The sequence below is a fragment of the Vicugna pacos genome, chromosome 3 (genome assembly GCF_048564905.1).
Source record: "Vicugna pacos chromosome 3, VicPac4, whole genome shotgun sequence".
Lineage (NCBI taxonomy): Eukaryota > Metazoa > Chordata > Mammalia > Artiodactyla > Camelidae > Vicugna > Vicugna pacos.
The window spans coordinates 32,956,227-32,979,921 of NC_132989.1; the positions used below are offsets into that span (position 1 = coordinate 32,956,227).

Genomic DNA, 23,695 nt, shown 5'->3' on the forward strand with positions numbered 1-23,695 from the left:
GTTTTAACTTGATGATATACATAAAATCCCTGGACATTACCTAAGAACTAAATGACCCCAAGTTTGCAAGCAGTTTTCCATTTCTTACGTAAGAGGTGATTTTAAGATTTCCTTAATTACAAATAAGGGTCTTCCTAGTATTTTGAAGATAACATATTTTTTTTCAGTTTATTCTATTAACTGCCCAAAATGAAGTTTGAATTAAGGTTTCTTTTACTTCTAAATATTTCTATCAAATGGAATTCTACATTATGAAACTAAGGTTCCTTAGGATATACCCTGTCAAATAATTATAAAGATCAGTATTTTTAAAATCCAAATAATTCCATTATCATTAAGTAGTGACATGGAAAAGTCTTAATAATATCAAAATTCACAATACTTGTTCTTTCAAACTGCTATTATAGAAGAATATTTCTACTACTAATGTTTGAGAGTAGGCTAAGAGAGGAGCTGTTACTTAATAGAAATTTAAAATATTGTAATATTATACTAAAATGAAGAAAAACCTATCCAAAGGATAAGCACATATGATTTAAAGAGAAGGATAAGCATATATCATTTAGATTTTAATAGTACTCAGTTCTTACTCACTTTGGTACTATAAAACAACCACACACACACACAAAATCCCAGCAGTCATATCACAAGTTTTTTCTTAAGTCCTGTATTTTTAAAAACCACAAGATGGCAGCCTTTCACCGAAGACTTGCTTAGGAAGGGAAAATAAAATCAACCATTAAAAAAAGATCCCAGAGTCATTAACTTAAAATAAAAAGGTCTAGTTCATACAAGTGCTGGGTCCAAAAGCTGGAATCTCCATAGAAGGGAATCAATGCTCATGCAGGAGCTATTACTTTATCCCACTATATAAATTACCAGAGCTGGCTGGCGGAGATAGGCATCGTAATACATACGGTTTTAAAACAAGATCTTATTTTATATTTAAAACAAGATCTTATTTTATAGAGTATTACACAATATTTATAAAAGCTACTGACTCAAAATTACTTAAGTTACAAAAATTCTACTGCATGTCTGTCTAATATTTAAGTCTCAGATCATAATGTGGTTCTCAATGTGGTACCTCAAGGCAGGAGAGTGAAACTGCAAATAACCCATCAAGAAGGATACTGAATTAAAAAAAAAAAACAATTTTACATGCCACTGCATGTATCATGTGTTTAATTTCATTGACTTAATGGACAATAACACATGTCATGATTCCAAAGGCAGAACACTATAGCACAAGTGTAAGATACTGTACAATGTCTTATGGAGTACAGGAAATATGAGAAGCCAAAAATTAGGAGAGTGCACCTAAATGACTAGAATATGGTGATCTCTTCAACAAAAATCAAGACCAGGTAAGACAAGGGCTAGCAAGAATGAGTAGGACATGCTATTATCCTGTAGTAGGTACCGAGCCACCCAACGGTACCAGCTGAAATTTGATGTCAAGTTCTTAGTCACTTATACTACTGTTACTCTGTAAAAATATAAATTGTTCCATTATAAATTTTTTCTTAAGTCTGTAACTTTAATATTACTGAACAAATTAGGGAGATATAAATCAGAAGTTGGAAATGTGCTTAAAATTACAAATGAAAACTAACCCCTTATATGCCCTTGGTGGAGGGAAGACAGTTGAATACTACCTCTGGCACCTTGCACGTACTTATAATAGACTTACCAAACCGATCCTATTTGTGGACATACTTTGCTACCTCAAGAGACTGAGAACTCTTGGAGGGCAAAGGCCATGACTTATTCCTATATCTACTACATAGACAACTTGTAGACAAATGAATGTTTTGGAAATTGTTAAAAGAAACTTCCCCATACATTACGCCAAAAAACCTACTCGGCTTTTTTAATGCTATGTAAAAATATGCCTTTTCCTAAAAGAAAAAAATAACTGACACTTCTATAATCTATAAAATTCACGTTCTTAGGGGTCATCCCTATCACCCTGCCAATTCCCAAGGCTAGACGGATCATGGAAAAAATTCTTAAGCTTACACTCAAGTCTCCATCTGATAAGAAGCCACAAATCAATGAGTTTTATATGTGATATGAACACAGTAACAGGCACACACTGGGGCCAGGTAACAAGATAACAACTTGAACAGAACTGCTGTCACAGTTTTCTAATTGTATTATTATTTTTCGTTCATTAAAAATAATACAGGAAGACTTGGGCCAATTATCAACCTGCAAAATTGATATTGTAAAGCATACAAGCATGAACTAGCTGTAGCCATCACCGAAGCACAGGGTGACATCTGACAAGGCTCCAGAACAAAGAGCAATTTAGACAGGAATCCAAAGTTACCAGAAGCTGTCACTTAAGGGGCTGACGGGCATTTTCTTTGCCTGCATTTCCTATCTGGAACTTCTTCAGTAACTGACCTGCCTACTCCTACCTTCACGTAAGGAGACCTTCCCATGTTTTCATTTAAACTCAATATGTGTATCTAACGCTACAAATTTGCACACTGCTGAATGTAAGTCAGGAAACACACCCATTTAATGTAGATGTTTACATGAGAACCAAAACTTTTAACTGCAGCCAGGAAGAAGATTTTATAAAACGTAGTCGACACTCTATTCTAATAATCAAGGATTTCCTCCTTTAATAAAATTCGTTTTCATTTCAAGTAACCTTGAATTTCAGACATAGCAAGCAACCAAGCGTAATTAAATATCTGACCATTACAAAAATAATCAGCTGGAATGGATATATTTACATTTCTGTTAACTTTCTATAGCAGTCACTCAAGAGTAACAGACACAGCTTCAGTGATAAAGAGTCGATGTACTTCCCCAACAGAACCTAGTACCATTAACAATCTGGGACCTGTCCCTATAATCTCCTGAGACCTGTAGGACTAACCTAAATGCAATTCGTTACTTGGCCCTTCCTGAATCAATCCTGACCACCTCTGACCAGCAATACCACTGTACTTCACTGCTTCAATCACCATGCTTTTTCAACCTACAACTCTCTGAACTTGACTTGTTTTAGGATCATTTCAACCATGGCTTCTGCACTGAACTACTTGGCTCTGGAATTCAGTGTCTGCTTGCTTAGGTCTCTGCACTACCAAGGGGTGACTCAAATCTCCTTCCTTGGTATCCTTCATTTTTCTAAGTACCCTACTCCAGACTAGTCCCCACTCCAGACTAGTCCCACCAATAAGGAAATAGAGATTAGAAAATGCAACCAATTACAGGATCACTGGAAAATGAATGCTCAACAGAGCTCCTAGGGGAAATGCATCGTTACTAGGTAGTAACTGTAGAGCACACTTTAGATAAAGTCATACCACATACATGTAACACACAGAAAATCACCTAAGACCTTACATAAGTATATAATAACTACCTGAAAATGAATTAGTAATCATACTGGAATTATAACACTTAAAAAATCAGATTGACCACTTAAACAGGGAACAAAGAATTAGTGTGAAACAAATTAAGAAGCAAAACTAGAGGGACAAATACATACTTAGAACATAATCTGAAACTCATTACAGAACAGTTTTAATTAGTCAGGCATTGGCAAATTATTGTCCTGCTGTTAACATTTCACTGCTCAGTTTATGCCATACAGGTCAGTTTATATCACAGATGCTCAGTTGAATGAACTGTCTAGTTTGACTAACAACATAACCACAAAAGTCCCTGAATGCACCTTCTCTAAATCACCCAGTATGTACCCATGAACAAAGAATCCATGTTCATTTTCAGGGCAGGATCTATATACATGCTTGAATTTGGTTTCCTTTTTCTACAAGCGCCATTAATTTTCACTGTCTTCTCCAGTACTTCTGTCCCTGTTATTTGATTCTCATATACAGAAATATAAATACAAAGCATCACATTAAGCAATTCAAAATAAGAGACCTAAATTATAAGACGGTCTCTTAAAGGATGGAATAATCACATATCCAGAAAGAGGTATACAAAATTCATTTCTGGATATTAAATGGCATTTCCATGAAATTTACCAAAGATTATTATACTGCATGTATACAACAGACTAGAGCAAGAATTTGTGTTCACTAAATGCTTGCTAAATAAGTAAAGTCTGTTGGAGATGTGTATTCTTAGGGAAAAATCCATCCAAGGTATAATATTGATAGATTTAAGAATATAGACTTTTAAAAGCTATATATATATGAAAAGATAAACAAACGTTCATGTTTCTAAAGATAAAAATTAGAAATGTAAGTACCTGGATTTTTTAAATTATTGCCTTCACATATCAGACAAAACAGCTTACAGAAACCAAAAAGGGACTACTCTCAAGTAAGTTTTAAATTCCACTCATTTTATAGCAAAATACTAGGCAACTCACTGGATGTTTAGATCACTTCTTAGCAATTCTGAGAAGCTATTATACATTGTCAGGTTTATCTTACACAAGAGTAGATACTCAACAAACAGAATGAGAATTTTCCCTAATTTATAATCTCTTAGGTGGAAATGAAACTACAAAGGAACAAGAAAGACCAACAAAGAGAACTCCATGCCAATGACACCCTTTCTCTGCCTGTGTCCAGCTACCTTTCTTAACTCAGCATTCATCACCAACATTTCACTTCAGGATCATTCTTATTTAAAAAAACAAATAAATTACAGGGGATGAAAGGGAAAAGCCATTTCATTTTTCACCTGCAATCAGAAAACACAACAGAAACCATTCTTTATAAAATTATTTCTAATCATACCCACTAAACAAAGATTTTTAAATGCCTCAAAATAGACCCACCCTACATGGAGACCAGGCCAATCAGGCCCAGCTGTTTGAGCTCTGTGTTAATGTATGGTAAGGTTCTTCTGAACAGCTGTCTCATAGCAGCTGAACACCACTCAACACTAGTGTAGTTATTCAAGTGACTATCAAATAATCCAGCATCTGAGGCTTTTCTTCATACCTTGAGTTCAGAATCAACATGCCTTTTATTATCTAGCCACCGTCCAGACTTTTAGAGGAAAAAGAAACTTTATTTTGAATTTAAAGTATAGGCTATTAACATGCCCAAACAAAAACTTTCTCTCCTGAAACAAAGTGATCTATCTAATAGTAACAGACTCAAACTGCATATTAAATGTGTTTGCCCCAACATTCATTCATCATCTTCAATACTGTCCTCAAAGCATCTCCCCTTCCAAAGGGAGAAGAGATGTGATCCACAATATTTCCACCGAGGAAAATGAATGAACCTCTCTGCAATTAAAATAAACGTAATTTAATACACAAAATCTCCAGAAAGTCGTGTGATCACTATTTCCAACAACAAGGGTCTCCTCTGGCACAAGCAAAAAGACTAAAATGCTTTTGCACAACCTCAAAAGCTTCCATTGGTAATTTCTGGTGGTAATTAAATTCTGCTACGCATTCAATAAACTGAGCAGTCAACAAATTAGTAACAACCCAACCAAAATCAGGCAAACCCTAATTGCAATCGGATTAAAATTAGGAAAAATATTAAATTAAAACTTACACTGGACCACAGAACCATTTCTTTGAACAAGAGATCCATTCACACAAACAGACACAGGAATGGGGAGAGGACACATACAGTTTACGTCCTAACAAAAAAATGACTTACTAGGAAAAAGAACCACCAAGAATCACAACTTTGTTACATATGTCAGTTCACTGATTTGGGTGTGAGGAAATCAGCAATGAACAAAATATACCAAGCCCCTGATCTTAAGGGACATTCTAGTGGGGGGAGGCACACAATAAACAAATACATATACGGCAGGAGTAATTAGTACATTGAAGGAAAATAAATCATTATAAAGAGTTAAAGGAAGGGGAGGACAATCATTTTATATCATGTGGTCAAAAAGAGACTGATTTTATGCCAACAGCCATTTTTCAAGTCAGAAAATCACCTTCAAACCCAGATTTTATCCAGTAATAGAACTGAGAAGACTTGAAGACATTGATACTGGATGTTCTTAATGAAATGATTCCACCGTTACACTACAATGAAGCTTAGTAAAGAAGCCCCACTCATGAACAGAGTTCCCGCCAGATTTTTAGGGCCCTACTTCTGAATACAGAGGACACACAACAGTCAACAGACCTCTGAGAAAAACTCTCTTGTAAATTGACTTACCCAACGTCCATTCCACCCTTCTAGTTGTGCTTTCTTAATCTGAAAAGCTTAAAATTAAAACTACATTTGCCAGAATCTCTTGCAGCTAGGATTCTGGATGCAAATTAGGTACTGTAACTAATATATTTATAAGCAGTATGAAAAAAGGAAGTATCATTGTGCCACCTTCCTGGTTTTTGTGGTAATTTTTCTGCTGACAAGCAGAGTCATTAAAACCTGAAGTTTTTTTGTCCTCCTGTCAATAACACACACATTAATTACTATAGTAAATTTTGACATCACGAACTGAGTCCTCCAATTTTGTTCTTCTTCAAGGCTGTTTTGGCTATTCTGGATATCATGCATTTCCATATAAATTTTAGGCTCAGCTTGTCAACTTCTGCAAAAGAGGCAGCTGTGGTTCTTACAGAGATTGCAATGAATCTATGGGTCAATTTGGGGAGAATTGGCATCTTAACAATATTAGGTCTTCTAATCCACGAATATGGGATGTCTTTCCACTTATTTAAGTCTCCTTTAATTTCTTGCAACAATGTTTTGTGGTTCTCAGTGCACAAATCTTGTACTTCTGCTCAATTTATTCATAAGTATTTCACTGTCTTTGGCGCTATTGAAAATGAAAAAGTGTGCAGTGTTAGTTTAGAGAAATACAACCGAGTTCTGTATATTGCTCTCATATCCTGAAAACTTGCTGAACTTGTTTATTAGCTTTCAACAGTATTTAGATTTTGGTTTTGGTTTTAGTTTTTGGTTTTTTTTTTTTTACAGATTTTCTAAGAAATCATTTCACTTGCTAACAGAGATACACGTGATCCTTGAACATCCTGAGTTTTACTTACAAGGGTCCACTTAAATGCAGATTTTTTTTCTATAGCAAACACTACAGTACTACATGATCTGCAGTTATTTGGATAGAGGGCTGACTGCAATTCATATATGGATTTTTAACTGTGCAGAGTGTCGTGCCCCCAAGTTCCACATTGTTCAAGGATCTGTGTAGGTGTTTTACTACTTCTTTTCTGATCTGAATGCCTTTTATTTTTCTTGCCTAATTGCCCTAGCCAGTACCTCCAGTACAATGTTGTATTTAAGTGGTAAAGAGTGGGCAATCCTGTCTTATTTCTGATTTTAGGGAGAAAGTAGCCAATCTTTACCATTAAGAATGATGTTAGCTATAGGTTTTTCACAGATACCTTTTACTAAGTCAGAAAGTTCCTTTTTATCCCTCATTTAAATATTTTTATCATGAAAGGGTGGTATGTTTTGTCACATGCTTTTTCTTCCTCGATTGGTATGCTCATATGGTATTTGTCCCTCATCCTATTAATATGGTATATTACACTGTTGACTTTCATAGACTGAATAAGCCTTGCATTGCCAGGATAAATCTCACTTGGTGATGGTGTAAAATCCTTTTACATGTTGGTAGGTTCGGCTTGCCAGCATTTTTACACCTATATTCATAAAGGATATTGGTCTGTAAAGTTTTTCTGAAACAATGTTCCAAGTCCATTCTCCAGTTTTTGGGTGTCATGAGGCAGTTGTTCTTATAGTAACAGAAGTGGCAGCTTCCTGGTCCTGAATTATAACTATTCACTGTTTTTTTTTAATTCGGTGGTTCCAGTGGTGGCCTCAGACATAAAAGCTCCCAAAGAAGGTCAGTTCTACAGTGTTCTAGGTATTGTTCCTGCTTCTCTGGCCCTTCTGATAACTTTTTATAAGCACCTACATTCCATATTGTTTTCCTTTCTGCTTAAAATAACTATTGGTTTCCATCCCCTGCACTGACAGATACAAAGAACTAAACAATCAGAAAATGAAATTAACTTGGAACAAATAGGAACTATGAAGAAAAATTGAGGCTTCTGAAAAGATAAAAGAAACCACTGCATCAATGAAACTGAAACAAGATCAGGATGCTATAAGGAAATATCAAGAAAATAAAAAGAAGCTATTGGAAATTTAAAATATGGTAGCAAAAACTGGAAAACAAAATTGAGAACATTTAACAGAGAAAAAAAATTAAAGATAAGAAAACTAAACATCAATTTAAGAGGTCCAACATTTGAATAACAGGAGTCTTGGAAAGTAATAAAAGGAGGAAATCATCAATAAAACAATGTAAGAAAAGTCTCCAAGAACTGAAGGACAAGAATTTCCAGACTGGAAAATTCCCACCAAATGACTAGCACAATGGATGAAAAAAGAGATTCACACCAAGGAACATCCTTGTGAAATTTAAGAACTAGGCCACAAAGATCCTACAAGTTTTTAACTTTTCACACATTAGTACTTATTAGCAACAACAAAAGCTAGAAAACTGTGGAGCATGCCTTCAAAATCCTGATGAAATGGTCTTCAAAACTTACAACTCTATGCCCAAACAATCAACACTTATGCAATGCAACTAGACTAGAAAAGAGCAGACTCCAAATGATATTCCTTTAATAAGATAAAACTAACAGAAAGCCTCCTGATTCAGAATGACTTGGTGTTTTAACAACTGGTATCATCTTTCTTTATAATTAGACAAAACTAAGTAAGTTGGAAAACACTACTTTCACAAATAATCAAAAGGGAAGAAAAACAAACTATGGTATACTACGGAGTTCTGCTGGGGATTATGTTCTTAAGAGTATATGCATGTCTCTTATAACACAATACAAGTGTTCCTGAAAACTCTTACAATCTGTACACATTAAAAATAAAAGAGAATGGGAAAAATAAGGTTGGAACAAACAACTCAATGCAGCCTTGTAACCAGAGAATCAGCAGTAACATAACTATAATTAGTACCCCAGGAGATAACTTGGACAATGCAGGCAGTCAGCTTAGTGTGGCAAGAGCTGCCTCAGGAGATGCTCGGAGATGCACAACATTAGGCAGCCATGCTGGCTTGCAGGAACTGAGACAACAGAGATAGAATTGGACTCTGAACACAGTACCAGCAAAGGGTGCACCTCTGTGGGGGAGGGACCCAGGGTGCAAGCACTCCTATAATTTTCTTAAAATAGAGCTGAATAGGAGCTGAGGGCTTTCTTTCCCTCTGAACTCTACTCTCGATATTCTGGCTTCCCTTTACTAGGACAACCTCAGAGTACAATGATACAATTTCTCTACTTACCAGTCACATATGAGCAAATTGGTGTACAGAAGTATCTGCAGTCGAGTACCCTGAATTAATACTTTATATACCAAAAATGGTCCAAACTAACCTCAACCAAAATGTAACGGGAGGATATGATGAAAAACACACTGTGTTATGGAGAACAAAACAAAAAACTCAATTCCTCATCTCCCATAGCACAAAGTCAACAATACATCAGGATAAATACCAAAGGAGCAGTGAAAACAGTTGAAGGTAATTTTTTTATGAAAAGACTTAGAAATCTGAGTCCTTAAAATAGGTACACATATACATGTTGCTGGACAATCACAGGGTTTTTTCCCCTAAGGCTCGTATTAGAAAAACCTGATACCAAAGATTTCCCTAAGAAATGAATAGAGTGGAGATCTGAGGGATTAGGAGGAGTTAACCCCATGATGAGTGAAATCCAGATAAAGGAAACCACACATGTAAGGGCCCTATTAGGAGGGAGCATGGTAAACAGGACTAAATAAAACATTTTGCGGCTGGGTAAGAGACAGCAAGACCAAGGACAGTGAGTTGAAGCTGGAGAATCAGACAGGAACTGGCTCACACAATGAAGAACTAACTCTTAGGAAAGATGACCATTATGTCCAAGTTTGTCCAGGACAATTTCCATTTATGTCAGCTGTCCCAGCATAAATATTAATAGCTCTTTCTTTCACACACAGAAGTATCTCTCTTTGGATGCTGAATTGCATGGTCACCCTACTATTAGGCAATACCAAGGATTTTATTCCTTGTACCTAGATGCAACTACCTTAGAAACTACTTAAAGTGTTTTATGCAAAGGCAGTGAAGCGACCACCTTTTATTAGTGCAGAATCTTAGAGGGATGTTTCCGTACCCTATCTAACGTTTTGTTACATAGACATCGAGTAAGAATCTACTTTAAATTGACCTTTAAGAATGTCTTGTTCCTTTCACATCAAACATTCTTTGTGACCTAAACTCATGATCTTCATTTCCGAAACTCCTTCCTTAATTATGGTCAGTGGCTTTGACCCCACTGCCCTTTACCAGCATTAGCCGCTGCTCACAGTCAACAATAAGCTCCCAGAAACCAGTCAATGGATACTTTTTTGGCCTTACCAACCAAGCGAGTACTAGGATTCCTTCGTAAATCTCCTCCATCCATGACTCAATTCTTGTCCTACCACTCTGGCTATTCCTTACCACCTTCACTGCGGGTTTTCCACCCTCTACTTAGTCCTCACATGTAGATGTTTTCCATGCCTCTGACTTTGCCCCTCTTCTCTTTTCTTTCTACCCCCAAATATCATCCACACTCCAAAAACTATTTCTAATCAAGCCTCTCTTCAGAGCTCCAGAGAAACACTCCAAATTGCCAGCTGACATCTCCACCTAGAAGTCCAAAAAACACCACTAACTCACTAATGCCACTAATTCACCACTAACTCTGAGTAGGGGCCTCCAAATCTGTTCCTTCCCTACTAATCTCTGTTAAGAGTAACACTATGTTCCTAGGCACCCATGCATGAAAGCAGTCACCCCAGATTCCATTCTCCCTGATCTCCCACACTCTTAATTCCACCTTCTGCCCTTTCCTATTGCCTATCTCAATTCAAAGGGTATCTCATTATTCCCTAAGTGTTCTTACTAGTGTTACTTCTACTCTTTTTCTTCCACACAAAAGCCAGACTGATCTGTCACTCTTCTGCCTGTAATTCTTGAGGTTCCTCATTACTTAAAAATCCAACCTTCCCTCACCACATATTAACATACATATATATGGCTCTGGTCAGATAAACTATTTGTCCTTTGGGACAACACCTCCCTTAACGTTTTCCATTTAGAAGCCACCTCCTACTTACCTCCCAACACTCGACTCAGATTTCATTGCCTTGCCAGTTTCCCTGGGATGTCTCTCAAAACTTTGTAAGACTCTTACTCTGCCTTGGGTGGTAGGTAGCCCCTTCCTCCACAGCACCAGTGGATACTACTATCATAGCACGTATTACACAGTATCAGTGTACAGCAGTTACAGGATCACAATACTGTAGTGTTTCTATCTTCCTCACTAGACTGTAAGCAACCTGGTAACAGAGACAAAGCGTCCCATCTCCCCAGCATCTGAGTCAAGGCCTGCCATTATAGTACTGTAACAGAGAACACTTCTGACTCCATATTGGATTTGTTTCTTTTACTTTAACCTTTGTATTCTACTGTTTTTGCTATAAGTTAATCACTAAAGGAATGTTGCCTATTTACATAAAGGCCCATCTCCAGGCAGGAACTCTGCTTCCCATACCTAAGTGTTAAGCTAAAATACCTTTGTTTAAATCACAGGAAACATCCTGACCAGGCCCACCTGTGAATGGCTACAGGAAAGCAATTAATACATCCCCTCCAGAGTCAGTTCGGAACCAGGAAATATTTGCAACAATTTCTTGCCTTTTTTACTCTACCTCCTCACCTCCCACTCTGTTCTATTAAAGAAACTAGCATCAAAACTCCAGCAAGATGTTTCTTTGGGACACTAATCCACCATCTTCTTGGCTTGCTGGCTTTCCAAATAGTCACTATTCCCTGCCCAACAACTCCTCTCGATTTAATGACCTGTTGTGTGATGAGTAGTGTGAGTCTGGACTCAGTACGTGTTCCACAAATGTGTGCTGAATTAAAAAAAAAAACGAATATTTCTGTCATGAGTATTAAAGACTTATTTAGAGATTTTATTTTCTTTTAAAGTTATTATTAAGGCACAGGGTCAAGTAGGAAAGTAGCTTTTCAATAAGGAAGAAAAAACAAAAGAAGTCTCTTTCAGTAACTCATTTTCACCCTTTCCTTATTAGCAAATAAAGCCCTCAGTATTTCAAACAGTTGTCTCAGTTACTGCACCCTCCTGACAAAATAAAAGCTATTTCAACTATCACTGTGAAAATCTTACATCTAGTACCATTTCCAAAAGTAGCGCCCAAAGGAACTTGACGAAAGTCAACTGTCTTATGTTAAGACTTCAACTCCAAGAATAGATGACGGTGCTCCATGAGCCTGCTTCAGGTCAGTATTAAATGATGTGATCCATACAAAAATCCTATAACAAGGCTAGAAGATGGAGCTGAGATCTGTTTTAGCTCTGCCATTTATATGCTAATTTGTCCCAGCAAAATACTTAACCTCTCTGAGCCTCAGTTTCTTCTCTCAACAAACAGGGTTATCATAAGACTTAAGACAGTGTCTGTAAAGCATCTAGTAGAGTACCTGGTGAACACAATAAGCATGAAAGAAATGTTAGCTCTTTTTGTCCTGCATCTTGCACAAGTATTCTCATCTCTCTAGGTCTCAGTGTGTGAATCTACAAAACGAGCTGGTTAGATCAGATGATCCAAAACCCCTCCCAGCAGTAAAAGTGCTATAATTCTATCTATGATCAATAAATGCAAATGAAATAAAGACAAAAAAATTAGATTTAAAAAGGACAAAGTAAACATATTAGCTAGGGAAAGTGTCATCATCTAGGACTACAGCAAAGATATCAGCAGTGGGGGAGGGTACAGCTCAGTGGTAGAGTGCATGCTTAGCATGTGCAAGGTCCTGGGTTCAATCCCTAGTACCTCCGTTAATAAATAAACGAATAAACCTAATTACTCCCTCAAAAAAATAGACCAAAAAAAAAAAAACCAAAAAACATCAGCAGAAACTTAAGATTATGACCCAAATGTGGATCTTTTTACTCCTTTATGCTAGCAACATAAGCATAACAATAAAAATGATCAAGAACTAGAAAGAACCAACAGAAATTAAAAATAAAAAATAAACTCCCCCAAACAGGAAATGGACACTCATCTGCTGTTAGCAGCATCAAAAATTGGCAAAGTTGTAATTATCTAAGCAATGGTCAACATTTTACCAGTAAGTTAGTTAATATTTAACCATTAAGTTAACCAGGAGGAAAAATCTGATACTGTCAGCAAGAGAAAAGGATAATCGTGACCTTCTATGGCCTTTAGGAAATTAGGTGTATACAGTCACTGCAAAGCCAACATCTTTGGTCACAGCAAACTAAGTGGCCCATAAAGGTTGTTGACATATCTTCAAAATGATGACACAGCACATTTACTGACATGTAAAGAAGTTCAGAAAGTAATGTAGCATGAAAAGTTACATATCAGTATTTACCATGAACGCATTTTTGTTAGTAACATGGATATGCACAGAAAAACTTCAGAGCTCTTATTCATGGAACTAAGGGTGACTTTTATTTTCTTCTTGGTGTTTATCTGTATTTTCTAATTTTCCATAATGAACATACAATTTTTTGAGTAACACCAAAAAAGTTTTTTAAAATTCTCCAAATGTAACAGCCAAAACACAATCCCCTTTATCAGGGAGATACACTCGGGATGGGAGAGGGGAAGAAGTTAAAAACTCTGATTAGGAAACTTCCTTGGATCCCAGAATGATTGGGAATTTCAGTTAGGGTCCCATCACCCAACTGACATTTAACATTCATTCTCACGGTGCATGAACTAGACCTACAGTGATGATATACAAGTCTAAAGATCTCTAACCCAGAAATACCTGTGGTGAAGTCACCTGGACAAATGAAAAGAACAAGCATAATAATATGAGGAGGAAAAAAAGAGATTCAAAGACATGTTTTTATAGTACTTTATCTTTCATTCTGTGTATTTACTTCCTTGAATCTGGGTACACCAAAAGATTACCTAGTCTAATCTCCTATTCAAATAAACAACTCCAAAAAGATTATCTTGCTCTACCAAACATCCTTTGAAAGCATGGGAAGGAAGTGCCAAGACCGTTTAATTACTTAGGACCTGTCTCCCAGACTGTAACACCAATTCTAGGAGTCTCATCCTTTCCGTTCTTCCCTTAAAAATTAAAGTAATATTTATCATGAAGTTTTACAGCTCTCATGTTAAGGCCAGGGTGTTACTGGCAACTTTATTCTACCAGGGCAAAATCAGAACATAAACAAAAGACCAAGTAATACATGGGATCAAGGTTTTTGTTTTTTAATTAATATTCTACGTACAAAGAAAAGGCCTAAAGCAGATTAGCATTTATTATTTTAGGTTTGAAAGCTGAAAAATACAAGTTAAAACAACCCTGCAAGGGGAAAGGGTATATAGCTCAGTGGTAGAGTGAATGCTTAGCACTCATGAGGCCCTAGGTTTAATCCCCAGCACCTCCATTAAAGAAAGTTAATTAATTAAAAAATTCTGTAGATGTTGTGTAGCCTTGCACCAAAATTTCATTGTGTGACCAAAATATGTAGAAAGTCACACAGTAAATATTTATAGTAAGTTCAAACAGGCAGTAAATACCCACCACCCTCTTCTCCCCTAAGAAAGAGAAATAGTTTATTTTATTTACATTTCATTTCAGTATGCTTCTTAATTTCTTCAAATTGCCAATCCTGATAAAAATTCACTCATTTGCTAGGCTAGAAAAAGGTACAGATTTCTTAATTCTTCCTGAGGTTCAGAAAACTAATAGAGACACTTTATCCCAATTTATACAGATGAGGAAGCGAAGGCTCAAAGAATTCAAGTACCCATCCCAAGTCACAAAAAGTAGGAAGCTGCAACCTCACATAGTGCTCTTGCTTAATACTACCCTATCTCAGGCTACTGTGACTGACAAACATCCCAAACATACTTGGCACATCAGTATCTGTACACATTTTTAATGAAAACATACAAATTCAAATTTCCCAATAGATGTTTCCTTCCTAATGTACTGACAAAGCAAAATCAGAGGAATGCCCCTTTCCCAAAGGAACATACTATGTAGGCTTGAGCCCCTTAACCTCAATCCCATCCTACTAACAGCTACAATGCCTGGGGACAGGGGCAGGAAGCCTACAATATTCAGGTACGTATATACCATGGAAGAAATACAATCAACATTATACCTTATTCTGTTTAGAGAAAAAAAATCTGTTATTTTCATAAAATTATATTTAAAAAGAAGCACTAAGTTTTGAAAAGATATGAAATTCCACTTTAAATAACAACAATTTTGTCCAGTATCTCAAAGATTAATTTGAAAACACTGGCTGTGAGGCCTAATACCCATAAGACACTAAACTATGTTTCTTGGGACATCCTTTTTAAATTAAAAAAAAATTTTTTTTAATGAATGGACAATAGATTGACTTGCTCAACATCTTAAACAATCCTACAGCAGCCACTATATCAGTTATATACCAGTGAGCCCCCATCTCCACTTTTCTAATTCTCAAAAGAGAAAATCACTTAAGAGTTAATTTTGCAGCCTTTCAAGCTTGAGTATCTACTATGAATCAATCAACCAATAAAGTTTGTGTTTGAGAAATAAAGCACAACTTCTAGAAACTGATGAGTCAAGTGAACTTACTAAAAAGCAGTCAATTAAAAACATAAATCATTATATGTAATTCCAGTGCTCTAAAACCTAAATTTTCATTAATCCATTTGGTGATAAACCTGACCTGAATGGATGCGAGGCTATTTTTAACTATCTTTCTCAACTTACAGTGACTATTAATATCTTTCCCTGCAGACATATCTGTTTCACATACAGTATGACCCCAGACCCCACTAGGGGTGTCATATACAGCATACACATCATAACACCTTCTTAAAGTTGGAACTGCTTTTACTTCCAAACATATGTGGCCATAAGGGTTTTACGTAAAAGACTGTGGACCAGTACCACTGAAGGGAAAAAAAAGAAAAAAGGCATGTATCCACAAAATTACTTGCTGAACAACTGATCAACATACTTAATTTTCTCTTATATTTAGTTTTCCTGCATCATTAGTTAATAATGAAATTCTAAAATAAGAACTTTACCTTTTTGTTGACTGATAGCATTCATCATCATTCTGGGAAAGTGTTCCCCCAAGAAGCTTCTAACGAAATATAATTAGGCTTGGACTGAATGGGAGTAGCTGAATCTTAGATCTGAGATCAGTTTCCCTGTGAGAAACCACCTGCACGGAAGCTGCTGTCAAATTCTTCCTAGCAGGGCAGGTGTCTACAAATTCTTGTCTTTGAGGTATGTTGCATGCTGAAGAACCAAAAAGGGACTAAGTAATTTTGGAATCTATAAATTCTCTCAAGACTGCATTCTTAATCTAAGTCCACCTAAATGATAGACTAATTACAAAGACTGACTCCAAATAAAAAGTTAAATAGAGAAAATTATTCTTAAACAAAAGAACTCAATAGACCCAAACAGACAATAAAACACTTCTTTTTATCTTAAAAATTATACTTCAATTATTGCTCAAAATTAAATAACTTCCAAGATTTACTATGCACAGGCAATGACCTCCCCGCTAGACCCCAATAAAAAGGCAGTAAAGTAGACAACGTAGAATAAACCCATAGTACCCAAAGGAACAGAAAAGGGATCATTAGCAGACATTCCAACAAATTGCAAATGGATGAAATGTAGATAGAAGTACCTATAACAAACATGCACACGGGGGCTACAGGAGAAAGTGAGACCAAGTTAAAACGGGGACTAACTCATGAGAGTTTTACACCCGGCCCTCCTGAGCACCCTTTAATGGAACTGCAGGCCTTCCCAAAAGTTGGCCAAGAGTATACCTATTCATATATAAAGAGGTTCTAACTTGTTCTTCCATTCAGAAAAGGGGGGAGGAGCCACCTAAACAACAGGAGCAGTAACATTATAGCATGATCTAGCCCTTCACTTGAAAATGTAGGCAACCAAGGAAAGTGACAAAAATCAGCAGGAAAAAAAAAAACTAAGCCAAATGAAAAGAACAAGTGACCAGGGAGGAAAAAGATAACCCAATTAACGGAAGAGAATTTTAAAAAGAAAACCCTAAATATTACCCTCAGACAGGTTAAAGAAAATAATGCATCCTTAAAATAGACATAAGCTGAATGAAAGAAATATCTGTACAAAAAGATTTATTGGAATTAAAAGTATAATTTATGCCTTTAAAATGTCACTATTGAGCTGGAGAATAGTCAAATTTCCCAGAATGATAAAAAAATTATGAGAAAACAAGAGACCTAAGGGTTCAACATTCCAACAAGAGTGAACAAAGAAAATGGAGCACAGAAAAGTCAGGGAACAAAGTAAGTTTCCAAGAGCTAACTAAATATCAAGACTTTAAATGGAAAGGACCCACTTACAAGAACTATGATGCGTAACAGAATACCCATACCTAGACCTATCACCATGAAATCCCAGAAAACCAAATTCCAAATCCCAGAAAAGAAAATTTCAAAGCTTCCAAAAAGGAAAAACAAAGTAATTACCAACAGAAAATAACTGTGACTGGCATGAGGTAGACATTAGCCTAATCTTCTGAGGGCTCGAAGATAACATGGCAAGATAGTTTCCAAGTTCTGAGGAAAAATTGTGAACAAGCATTCTATACCTAGCCCAACTATCGATCAAGCATCAGACAAAAAATCAAAGTTATTTTCAGACACACAAGACTTGGAAAGTTTACTGCCTGCCATCTTTTCTGAATAAGTTTCTTAAGGATGTTCTTCAACAAAATGAGGAAAGAAACCAAGGAAAGGAAAATTTGTGATCCAGGAGGAAGCTAGATCTAAATTGGGTAAACTCCTAGAATGTCAGCTGCACAGCATGTCTTAAACGCAGAGAGCTTCAGAGAAGAAAGGAGATTCATGTAACAGATACGATTAGATATCTTCAAAAAGGTTGAATATATGTGGACGGCAAATTTTTCTTTAATCAAAAAAAATGAAAGATTATTTAGGGATAAAATTGTACAAGGAAAGTCAAGGTTGAAATATAACAGTAAAATGTGGCATGTTTTGAGGAACTGACAGCATATTAGAAAAGACAATACATCTAATCATGACAAAAGAAACTGATTAAAAAAAATATATACTCCCAACACACAACCTGTCATCTCAAAGAAAATTGTTTTTAATTGTCAAGCCCTCAGACAGGTCTTCCTTAAACACACTATCCCTTCACTCTGCTTTATTTTATAATCACATACAAAGATTTCACTGATTCTAGAACACATATTCTTCATTTTTTAATCCTGCTTAAACCAGCATGCATTTTACAATTCATACAGAGCATTTTACAACTACAATCAGCCAGGTGGCAGTCTTGTTACTGGGTCAAAAACCTTCAGTGGACACCTTCTGGAAAGATTATAATAGCATCAGCATCAAAATGCTTCAGATTTGATAAAATATATTTATTTGCTTGCTGGGTATCTCGCCCACTGCACTTAGCAACATAAGGGCAGTAACTTATCTTTTCAAATCTCTGTATCCTCCAACTAGAATAGTGACTAGCACATAACAGATTATTTAGTATGTGTCACACTTAAACATCTCTGAAAGCAGGATGGGTCCAACAGGATGGATCCTACATAGTTGGCCCAGCAGTTTCTTTCTTCTTAGTGGTACACATGATAATGGCAAATCACATAAGCAATAGCACCTAAGCTTTGAAGAAATTCAGTAACAAAGAATGTGGAGGAAGATGCAGACAGGAGGCAATGAAGTGATCCATTTCAAAAGGTGACTCCAGAAGTTGGTAAATCCAGAAAACAGAAATATACGTTTATTATTATTTTTGTTCTACAGAACTAAACACTCAAATAAAAACAAAAAGGGCTAAATGTGATTGCTTCCTAGAAAGAGGCAGCAGGCTTACCGTTTTTCACTACAAGCTAATCTATACTATTTTATTTTTACTAAGTACACACGTTCTTTATGAACTGGTTTTCAAGTATTTAACAAGAAGGGCAAGTAGAGATTCATTCATACAAAATCACAGAGATTGGGACATTTAACATAGATACAAACAAAAAGACATTCAGGGTAACAAAGAGTCAAAATCAGAATCAGATATCTCCAGAAATTTCAACTGGCAGTGGGGGGTTAAGACCATGAATTCTAGAGGCAAATTTAGCATATTTCTAAATCATGACATCAACACTAGCAGCCTACTGATGACAATCATGCCATTTTGTTCAACAGAAAGGTAGGATCAGCAAAGGCTTGCAAATTATTCAGACCCTCTTACGTGGGTCTCCCTTTTCACAACTCTCCACAACACCCTTTCACCTGCCCTGGCCTGTCAGCACAATGACAGATATGAGGACTGAGCACGGTCTCTCCAAAAAATCGAATTCACTATATCTTGGGGGTGCAAAAGCTAGGGAACGGGAGAGCTGCCAGGGGGTTGGTGGTCTGCCGATCGGAGAACGGTGGCCAGGACACCCAAAAACCCAGCCTGCGGAGGCCGGTGCATAGAAGCACCCAAGGGCCCGCGCCTATCTCGGCCTAAAGAACATCTTCCTCCACAGAAAGCTAAAGAGCTTGAAAACCCATCCTGCCCTGTGCCGGTAGTGGCGCTCAGTTCAGACTCCGCCCCTCCCTCCTTGCCCAAAGCAGGCGCAGAACGATCGCAAGATGTCACAGGGCGAAGACTGAGCGCGCCAAAGCCGGACCCACCCCCGGGAGACCGGGACGCCGGAGGCAGGTCCCTCCCCTTCCTCTCTCCGCCCGCGCAGAGCTCATTCATTCTCGAGGCGGGCAACCCGTCCTCCCCGGCCGGCCATTCCTGCACCGCAAACCCACCAGACGCTTTGTCTCCGGCCTGGCCGGAAACCGGGGCGCGCATTCGAGCGCGCGCCCAGACGCCACATCCCCGCACCTGGCGCCCGCCTGGCCTCCGCGAGGAAAAGCCTTCTGGATCCTGGGGTCCGAGGCCCAGAGCTAGGCGCTCCTCCTTGGCGGCCCCAAGCACGCACGTCGCCGTGTCCTACTGGGTATCCGGGATTGGGAAATGTACATCTCGGTCCCACCACCGCTATAACTCAAGGCACCCGCTGAAAAACACTAGATTCTTCTCCTTCTCGGAGACGAAGACCCTGCCCCTCCCGAAAGGCGTGGGCACCCCGGCACTCGTCCACCCTCGAGAGCTGCGCCTCTCGCTCCTCATGTGAGCTACCACGGCCGCCAGGCGAGCACTCACTTGAGCAGCAGTTGGTCGTGCTCGGCCTTGAACTTGCCCAGCTCGATCTGTAGCTTGGCGCGCTCCCGGGCCGTGTCGTCGAGCGCGCGTCGCGCGTCGGCCAGCTCGGTCTCGTAGAGCGCCTTGAGGCCGGTGAGCTCGCGGCCGCGCACCTCCTCACGCTCCGTCACCTGCAGCTGCAGCGCGCTGTTCTCCGTCTCCAGGCTGCGCACCTTGTCAATGTAGACGGCCAGCCGGTCGTTGAGCTCGCGCAGCTCTTCCTTCTCCTGCAGCCGCGACAGCCGCGTGGGGCTTAGCGGCGTGGCAGGGCCGCCGGCGCGGCTGCCCGTCCGCGGCGGCACGGGGGTCGAGGTCGCCATGGCGAGCGGAGGGGCGAGCGGCGGGGAAAGCGGAGCGCGGAGGCCGCGGAAGGGGTGGCAGGGGGCGAAGCTGGACGGAAGGCACGAACCGGCGACCCGCGCTCGCGGAGAGGCCGGCGGAGGAAGGACGAAGCACCTGGGGTGGCGGGAGAGGGGTTACAGCACAAAGGACCAAGGGGGCGGACTACGAATCAATCGTAAATCGCCCTTTGTAAGAAAGCATGCACACACTCACACACGCACGCATACACACGCTCGGGAAATACGGGGCGAAGGTGGCCAGGAGGGCCGAGCAGAGTCCGCGCGCCGCCACCACCGCCGAGTCTCCCGCCCGCAGCACTTTGTTTCCTCTCAGGCGGCGCGGAGCCGCGGGCGGGGGGAGGGGGCGGAGGGGCGGGCTGGCAGCGAGCCGCGGGAGGCGGAGGTGGCGCGGATCGCTGCGCCGCGCTCCCCAACATGGCCGGCGCGCGCCGGCGACTCCACGTGACCGTCACCGGCCAATGGGGAGCCGGCAGCTCGGGGGCCGGGCCTGGAAATTCAAAATCAAGCTCTCCGGCAACCGTCGGCTCAGCGCGCCCGGCTGGGCGTGGCAGGGGAAGGACAGAGGGCAGCAGGGAGGGGCGTCGGGGACTGCTCGCGCTGCAGCCTTGGGCCCAGCGCCGGCCGGGCCTTCCTACCACCCCGCGGGGACCCCTGGAGGGGCCGGGCCGGCGGAAGGCGGGAAGGAGCCTAGAGGTTTCCGGGGCGGGTCCGCGCTGCCGCCCACACCCGGCGGTTCAGGGAAATTCAAATATAAACGTCTCTAACAGCCACACGCAAACTCGTAGAGGCCGAGACGACCGCGGGCGTCGTAACCTTGTCCCCGCCCCGCGAAGGGGCTGGGAAAACTGCCAAGAGGCCCCGCCGCTGTGGAGTTACGTAATGGGCGCTGGTGTCCCAGGTTCAGAACCCACTGTGTGCTGCTTCCAAGTGCAGGAAGCCTTTATTTTTCTCTCAGATGGGAAACGGTGTGTCTTAACACCTCCAAGCATAAACTGACGCACGCGTGTCTCGAAGCCGGCAAAGGCCACAGAAAAAGCAGTGCTGCCGGGCGGCCTCTGACCCGTTTACTTAACAATTTAGGGTCTTATAAAAATCAAAACCACCTCACAAGTCATATGATTAACATGCAACTAAGTAAATAGCACAGACTGTTCATTGTCATGCTTCACTGAAATCCGATGCATCAAAATCTAAACTTGTGAAAACTTAACAGAAATGACTTTTTGCTTTAAAAGGAGATCCCTTAAAATGTAACTGACAACAATTTTAATAGGATGTCCATTAGTCCCTTGGAAAAGTTTTTAACTTTTAGGCTAATAGTTGTTGAAATTTACTACGTGCACTGCACTAGGCTTTCATGGATTATCCGTCCACACAGCCGCTCTGTGGTGTGGGAACTGGATTTTTTCCATTTGAAAATGTATACATGTAATAGATTAATTTCCTCATGGCCACCCAGCAGGCCACAGGACTGCATTCGAAGCCAGGCGGTTTCAATTGCCTCCAGAGCCCTTAACTAAAACTAGAAGGCCACCTCATAACCTATTAGGGACGCATGTGTAGAGTAATTAAAAGTTAGTTACCTTAATAATGGCAGAAATGGAGACTAGAATGTTTTTTAAATGTTAATCATGTCTTGTACATAAGAATTAATGAAGGGCACTGAACTGCATATCATTTTCCATGCATTTCACTCAATGAGTGATGATACTCTCCTTATTAATGGTTCTATTTCTGTCCTGTCACCTAAAATACCTCCTTCCTTAACCTCATTGACAATTAAAGAGTTGGAAAGGTTCGATTTTGAAGCTGGTGGTAGTTTATAAGTAAGTATTCAGATAATTTTAATAACGTAAAAGGACCTTGAAAGTCTAAATTACTTATAAATAAATGAGGCCTAAAGAAGGTGAGCACTGGGCCCAATGTCGTAGAATATAGATGGCTTGGTTTTCACTCTTTATTCTCCTTTTACCTTAGGCTTTAAAAACTTTTTTTGGAAATTTTAAAAAACTATTTTCTCTCTGTTTTTGAAGTTTTAAGACTATGTATGAAGTGATTTCAGGCGTGATCTCTACTGCTTTCAACCCCATGAAACTTTCTGGTGATGGAATCCCTCAATCTCTGATTGTTTTTGGAAACTCAGATTATACCCTATTAGCTGAAACAACAAATACACTGGAGTCAGACAGTTGAGAATTTGCTTTTGATAGCAATGTAACTTTACAGAAGTTATTCCTTGGTTTCCTCATAGGAAAATGGGGATGATTCCTACCTTGTCAGGGATTTGCAATAATTAAATAAAATTATATATATAATGTGTTAGACATAATATGGGATGGCTAAATAGTAATTCTCACTAATAGTAATCGCATGTCTCCAATCAAAAGCAATGAAAAAAATGGAAATCTCTTAGCCTTAGAATTAGGCAATTGTGCAAACATTTGGTCAGGTACTTTACTAAATGTACAACTTCCCTTATTCTCTCAGCTTTTCCCATGCTTAACTCTGACCCTGGCGTAAGGCCTAATTCTTCCCCGCTCTTTTTCATACTAAATGTGTCCAGCCCTCTTGATTTAAATCATTCCTGCAGAAGAGGGCATAGCTCAAGTAGTAGAGCACATGCTTAGAATATGTGAGGTCCTGAGCTCAATCCCTAGTACCTCCTCAATAAGTAAACTTAATTACCTCCCCCTACAAAACAGAAAAAGAAAAAAGTAAATCATTCCTGCAGTCTGATCACCACCAATATTTTCCCCAGTAAACGAGAAGTCACAATTACTACGTGAGTATGGTGATGATATATTTGCATTTTCAGGGACAACTGTGATTTCAAATATTTTGCCTCATTTTTTCTGTAAACCTTCACTTAATTATCAGTGCACATGTTCTGATTATCGGTTAGGCCATGTTTATCGCCACCAAGCCTCAACTTGCCATGATATCATTTAAAGTCTTTAAAACCCCTCCCACAACACACACAGCTACCTCACTGCATAGAATGTATCTGACATTTACCC

General features: G+C 39.3%; 1 protein-coding gene across 1 annotated transcript in view; it reads right to left on the bottom strand.

Moving 5' to 3' along the window:
• The window catches only part of LMNB1 (lamin B1), a 44,940-nt gene extending 23,925 nt beyond the window's left edge, over window positions 1–21,015 (bottom strand). The window contains exon 1 of the mRNA XM_006213886.3: window positions 20,278–21,015. Within this exon, the coding sequence (XP_006213948.1) occupies window positions 20,278–20,636 (359 nt within the window). The 5' untranslated portion in view covers window positions 20,637–21,015. The remainder of the gene's footprint in view (window positions 1–20,277) is intronic.
• Window positions 21,016–23,695: the final 2,680 nt, after the last annotated feature.